We start from the raw sequence: 6,026 nt of genomic DNA on the forward strand, positions 1-6,026 counted from the left end.
CCCTGAGGGAAACTTGGTGATAGTACACAGTAAACCCCGCTGTGAGGGGCTTCAAGAGGTCTGCTCCTAATGGAACCTATGGTGTCTATAAGTGACAGCATCAAGAGCAGGGAGTAGGGGCCGTGCACGGTGACTCACTCCTGTAATCCCAGCACTCTGGGAGGCTGAGGCGGGCGGATCACGAGGTCAGGAGTTTGAGACCAGCCTGGGCAACATGGAGAAACCCCATCTCTACTAAAAATACAAACATTAGCTGGGCGTGGTGGCAGGCGCCTGTAATCCCAGCTCCTCGGGAGGCTGAGGCAGGAGACTTCTTTGCACCCAGGAGGCCAAGTTTGCATTGAGCTGAGATCGCCATGCACTCCAGCCTGGCGACAGAGTGAGACTCCGTCTCAACGAAAAACAAAACCAAAAACCAACCAAACAAACAAAATATTTAAAACAAAAAAACAGTCTGTTGTGCTAGACACAAACATTGGCGCTCATGGGTCAACAACTCAGGGCCCAGCCTTACTTTGTAGAACTTATAAGCAAAAAAGGTAGAAGTGTTTATGTCCTGGTTTCAAGTGACTGCGTAGCTAAGACAAGTTACTTAAAGGAGATCAAGACTGGAGATGAGAAGAGTGAAACCAGGGAAGCAACTCTTCAAAGAAGTGGGCGAGGCTGCAGTGACATCCTCAGTCCTGATTAAACCTACTTGATTTCACCAGTTTTTTAACCATCATGTGTTTGGGTGTCTTTCCCAGCCCTGGCCCACCTTTCTGCCACACGTCAGCTATGGTTATCTGCGGGCCCTTGGTCCAGTGAGAAGGCAGAGATGACCATCCGAAGATATGATTTAAAAATCAAGATGTTTAAGATCTTTGACATATTTGTCCTTGAAATTCCCAGTAAAAGGGAAACCATCAGTCCCATAGTCCGAGGGGCCTTCCCGACTGTACAGGAAATCACTGCTTCATGCCTCAGTGCAGTGTTTTAGAGGGGAGGCTGCAAGGCTTGGGAAAGTGGCCCACATTCAGAGTCAGACCTCAGGGGCTGTGAATTCTGACTCCACTTAATTGTGGTTGAATCATCTTGTCAACTTCCTTGATGTGCCTTGAGTTTCTGTTTCTTCGTCTCTAAATTTTGGAGGACCAGATGCCAGAAAGTCGGGAGACTGAGGAGTAAAGATGTGGAAATCCCTGGCGAGAGCCTGGTACTGGGGACAGTTTTGTCCTTGGGATGGACCTTGCTCCTGCCCTGTAGGCAGTGACGAGAGCAGCATGTCCAGGCTTTCACTGAGGCAGGCGTGTCTGTCTTTTCTCAGAGTCTGAAGACGCAAAGACCTCATGAAGTCTACGCTGAGGGATGAGCGGCTGTTCATGGAAGAGGAGCTTTCGGAGCAGCTCAGGTGAGGGGGCCCCGTGGGGGCAGGCAGGTGGGCAGGTGTGTAAATCTCTGAAGTACAGCAGCTCGGCGGGGAGAAATAAGAGCTAAGCTGGGCCAGGGGAAGGGCAGGAATTGCCATGGCAGGCTCATGACACACAAAGATTTATCAAGCAGAGAACAAGGATGATAATAAGTTATGGGTTGCAGTTGTTTCTCAGAGCCTTATTTTCTGTTTTTCAAACAAGTAATTGTTGAGGTGAAATGCGCATAACACAAAATTAACCAAAGGAGTGGGAACCACCCAGCAGCATTCAGTATACTCAAAATGATGGCCATCACCACCCCACTTACCCTTAGTCAGAATCACCTCCTGACTGACTGCGGCTCTCATCGTTTCACTCCATCATGTTGCCTTCTCGAGCCTGTCATTCTTTTCTTTCATCTTTTCAATTGGCCCCATCTGCACCTGGCCTCGTTTCTGTCCATGGCTTTGTATCTAGTCGCTGCAAGATGCACTATGTGTATATGCACATGGAAATGTCCATGGGCAGAGTGAGGAACTGAAAGGGTGGATGTCTTTTGAAACTGAATTAGGAAGGGACCTACTTTTGTTGACGGAAGCGACAGATGAATGGAACTCGTGGAGGATCTTCCAGGAGCCCTCTCTCGTATGGAGGAAGCCTGTGAACCGTTTTTTTATTCTTCCTCTTGGCCGCAGACATTTCTTTAAACACGTGCTGACCTTCTGCTTGGAGGTCTCCTTGAGGACATTGTCTCAGAAATCTGTGTCGCAATATTAGAACTGATCGCTCATCCCTTTCCACTGTTAAATTTTCTCTACTATCTCACCTTAGGCAATATGAAGTCCTGGTTTTCTCTCGGGAACGGGAGCTGACCCGGTTAAGCGTGAAGTTACGGGAAGGGAGAGATGCCGCCCGCTCATTGATTCGGCATCTCCAGGCCCTTCTAACTCCGGATGAGCTGGACATGTCCCAGGGGTGGGACCTCCGAGAACAGCTGGCTGAGGGATGTAGGCGGGCGCAGCACCTCATCCAAAAGCTCAGCCCAGGTAAGGTGGCCATAGGTCCTGATGACCCAAAACCCCAGGCTTATGAGAGACTCCAGACCTCCATACTTTCACAATGACAGTTGTAGCGGTGGTGTTTTTTCCCACTAAACATATGTGGCCATGACATGACCAGGACTTCCTGGGTAAGAACAGAGATGGGAAACCCATGGGGTTGGAGGTCACAGTATTGCAAATGTCCCTCCATCCTTGATGGAAGGTGGTCTTTGGAGCAAGAAGCAGCATGCTTATAGTTTTAAAGGACAGGAAGGAGGCTGTGACAGGAGGGCACTTGTTAGAGTGAAAAGAGCTCTGGACTCAGAAGGCAGGTTCACAGGCTGTCTCTTTGGCAATGTTCTTAGTAACTGTCGGTGAGTGAGTGATTTATCCTTCCTGAGTTTCTCTGTCTCCATCTGCAAAGGCACGCAAATGGTCTCTTGCAAGTGTCTGAAGCATCCAAATGTGGGAACACTTAAGACTGCCTTTCAAAATGAGATAAAGCCCCTTGCCGTGTGGTGCTGCAGAAGGCACTTGATGTGGGGGCATTTGGTGGTAGGAAGTGCTTCAGACTGGAGCCCTCCCCATAGAGAGAATGTCCCTGAATAACACGGCAGAAGCCACATGAAGGAGGGCCGGTGAAGTCTCCTGATCCATAGAGTTTGTCCTCTCCCAAGAGAGAGAATCAGGTTTGAAATGTGAACCGTGAGAGGACACCAGGCCTGTGCCTGGGAATCAGATCTGTAGCGGGATGGGGGAGACAGCTGCCAAAGTCCACAGAGAGGCTGCAGAAGCCTCCATCATATGGGGAGCAAAAGGTCTTTTCAATATTCGGCCACATCTTGATGGTGGCCCCCCCAGATCAGAAATGCATTGCCTGATGGATCAGGAAACCATGCCAGGGCATTTTGTTAAAGATAAAACATGAGAGCTTTCAGCTGAACAGTGACCCATGCCTAGATGTTCATGTCTCTGTGCACATTGGGCTGACTGCGCTTGCAGAGTGTGAAGTGGGAAATATCTGAATGAACACTTCTGTATTTACAGCAAGCGACGAAGCGAGGATGAAGATGATAAAGTTGAGGAGGCTGAGAAAGTAGAGGATTATGTGCCCCCAGGTAACACGGAATAATCGGGAGCAAGTAATGGGTGGTAACATATGAAAAAGGTCTAGGAGGCACACCCTCTCTGGCATCTACGATGGGCCGAAAGCCTGCATTCCCTTGGCCACAGTATGTGAAATTCAACCCAGCTTAGACACAGGGTGTGGCTGCTGTTGCGTTTCTCTGTGTGTGGCGGGTGTCATGCCTGTACCGTACAGGGATAGCTGAGCCTTCGTCCTCCTCGGCTCCTATCTGTCCAGTGCAGTGAACACCAGTTGCTCTCTTCCTCTCTGGCTCCCATGGCAGCCATGCTGTGTTGCAGAGAGAAGAGGATTGCCTGTTCCCTCTTAAAGGGAACCTCCTGTTTGCTTTCTGGGGCCACTCTCTTAATGCCTCCTGTCAACACCAGCCAGGACTCCCTGGGGTCCAGTCCCTCTGTGTTAATCTTCTGTCATCTCTATCCCACCGGCTCACAGGGAGGTGCAGAAGGCTGAAGAAAAGGAAGTCCCTGAGGACTCACTGGAGGAATGTGCCGTCACTTGTTCCAATAGCCACGGCCCTTGTGAGTCCCACCAGCCTCACGGGAACACCAAATCACATTTGAGGAAGACCAAGTCGGCCCACCTCAGTTGTAGACAGTGCATCCTCTGATGATGAGGGCAGGATGCTCCAAACCTTCTCCCAGGTAGCCTCTATTTTCCTTGTGTCTCATACCTCTGCCTAGGCTATGGAAGATGAATTGTGAGGACAGGCTGTATACATACATACTGGTTTAGTCAGAAACTAGGATGGAGCTAGGTGCGGTGACTCACACGTATAATCACAGCACTTTGGGAGGCCCAAGTGGGAGGATCATTTGAGTTCAGGGGTTCAAGAACAGCCTGGACAAGATGGTGAAACCCATCTTTACAAAGAATACAAACAACTAGCCAGGCATGGTGCTGCGTGCCTATAGTCCCAACGGCTCAGGAGGTTTAGGTGGGAGGATTGGCTCAGACCATCCTCCCACCCTCATTCACTACTCTCAGGCTAGACTCTCTCTCCTTTTCATTGGCTTGTCTTAGCTATTAATAAGAAGTCTCTGGCAGGGGCGCTGGCTCACATCTTTAATCCCAGCACTTTGGGAGGCCGAGGTGGGCAAATCACCTGAGGTCAGGAGTTGAAACCAGCCTGGCCAACGTGGCGAAACCCCATCTCTACTAAAAAACAAAATTAGCTGGCATGGTGGTTGGCGCCTGTAATCCCAGCTACTTGGGAGGCTGAGGCACGAGAATCGCTTGAACCCGGGAGGGCAGAGGTTGCAGTGAGCTGAGATCGCGCCACTGCACTCCAGCCTGGGCGACAGAGTGAGACTCCGTCTCAAACAAAAAACAACCAAAAACCAACCAAACAAACAAAAACATATAAAAAACAAAAAACAGTCTGTTGTGCTACACACAAACATTGGCCGCTCATGGGGTCAACAACTCAGGGCCCAGCCTTGCTTTATAGAAACTTATAAGCAAGAAAAGGGTAGAAGTGTTTATGTCCTGGTTTCAAGGTGACTGCGTAGCTAAGACAAGTTGACTTAAAGGAGATCAAGACTGGAGATGAGAAGAGTGAAACCAGGGAAGCAACATCTTCAAAGAAGTGGGCGAGGCTGCAGTGACATCCCTCAGTCCTGATTAAACCTACTTGATTTCACCAGTTTTTAACCCATCATGTGTTTGGGTGTCTTCTCCCCAGCCCTGGCCCCACCTCTTCTGCCACACAACGTCAGCAGTGGTGGTATCTGCGGGCCCTTGGTCCAGTGAGAAGGCAGAGATGACCATCCGAATCTCTTCAATAGACCGGCAGACAAATACATCTATTGTTTTCAAACGTCTGGACTGTGAACCCTATGCCAGGCTGGAGGTTGGGGAGGCCGTAGGGAGGTGAGGGACTGGTCTTGGACAGATCAAAGCAGGAGTAGGGCCGTGGGGACTCACTGTAATCCAGCACTGGAGGCTGAGGGGGGGATCCGAGGTCAGGAGTTTGAGACCAGCCTGGGCAACATGGAAACCCCATCTCTACTAAAAATACAAAATTAGCTGGGCGTGGTGGCAGGCACCTGTATTCCCAGCTCTTGGGAGGCTGAGGCAGCGAGATCCTTTGCCCTCAGGAGGCAGAGGTTGCATGAGCAAGATCAGCCATGCACTCCAGCCTGGGGACAGGGCAGACTGTCGAGCAGAGTACGGGAGAGGAGCCGAAGATATGATTTGGAAAAAATCCAAAGGATGTTTAAAGATCGTTTGACATATTTGTCCCTTGAAATTCCCCAGTAAAAGGGGAAACCATCAGGTCCCATAGTCCCCGAAGGGGGCCCCTTCCCTTCCCGACTGTACGGGAAATCACTGCTTCATGCCTCAGTGCAGTGTTTTAGAGGGGAGGCTGCAAGGCTTGGGAAAGTGGCCCCGCATTCAGAGTCAGACCTCAGGGGCTGTGAATTCTGACTCCACTTAATTGTGGTTGAA

The 6,026-nt window shown here is 50.2% G+C and overlaps 1 protein-coding gene across 1 annotated transcript; it reads left to right on the plus strand.

Annotated features, from left to right (window-relative positions):
• The first annotated feature begins 853 nt into the window (after window positions 1–853).
• Window positions 854–3,074, plus strand: LOC115837583 (neuroblastoma breakpoint family member 3-like). Its single transcript, XM_030823660.1, has 2 exons — window positions 854–1,390; window positions 2,223–3,074. Exons 1-2 carry the CDS (start codon window positions 1,329–1,331, stop codon window positions 2,512–2,514), a joined length of 354 nt encoding a protein of 117 aa, XP_030679520.1. The 5' UTR covers window positions 854–1,328; the 3' UTR covers window positions 2,515–3,074.
• The last annotated feature ends 2,952 nt before the right edge of the window (window positions 3,075–6,026 follow it).

The sequence above is a fragment of the Nomascus leucogenys genome, chromosome 12, assembly GCF_006542625.1.
Source record: "Nomascus leucogenys isolate Asia chromosome 12, Asia_NLE_v1, whole genome shotgun sequence".
NCBI classification, from domain to species: Eukaryota; Metazoa; Chordata; class Mammalia; order Primates; family Hylobatidae; genus Nomascus; species Nomascus leucogenys.

Coding starts and splice junctions, on each gene's coding strand:
- LOC115837583 (XM_030823660.1), top strand. CDS start 1,329: ATGAAGTCTACGCTGAGGGATGAGCGGCTGTTCATGGAAGAGGAGCTT. Junction 1,391..2,222: donor GAGCTTTCGGAGCAGCTCAG/GTGAGGGGGCCC, acceptor ATCTCACCTTAG/GCAATATGAAGTCCTGGTTT.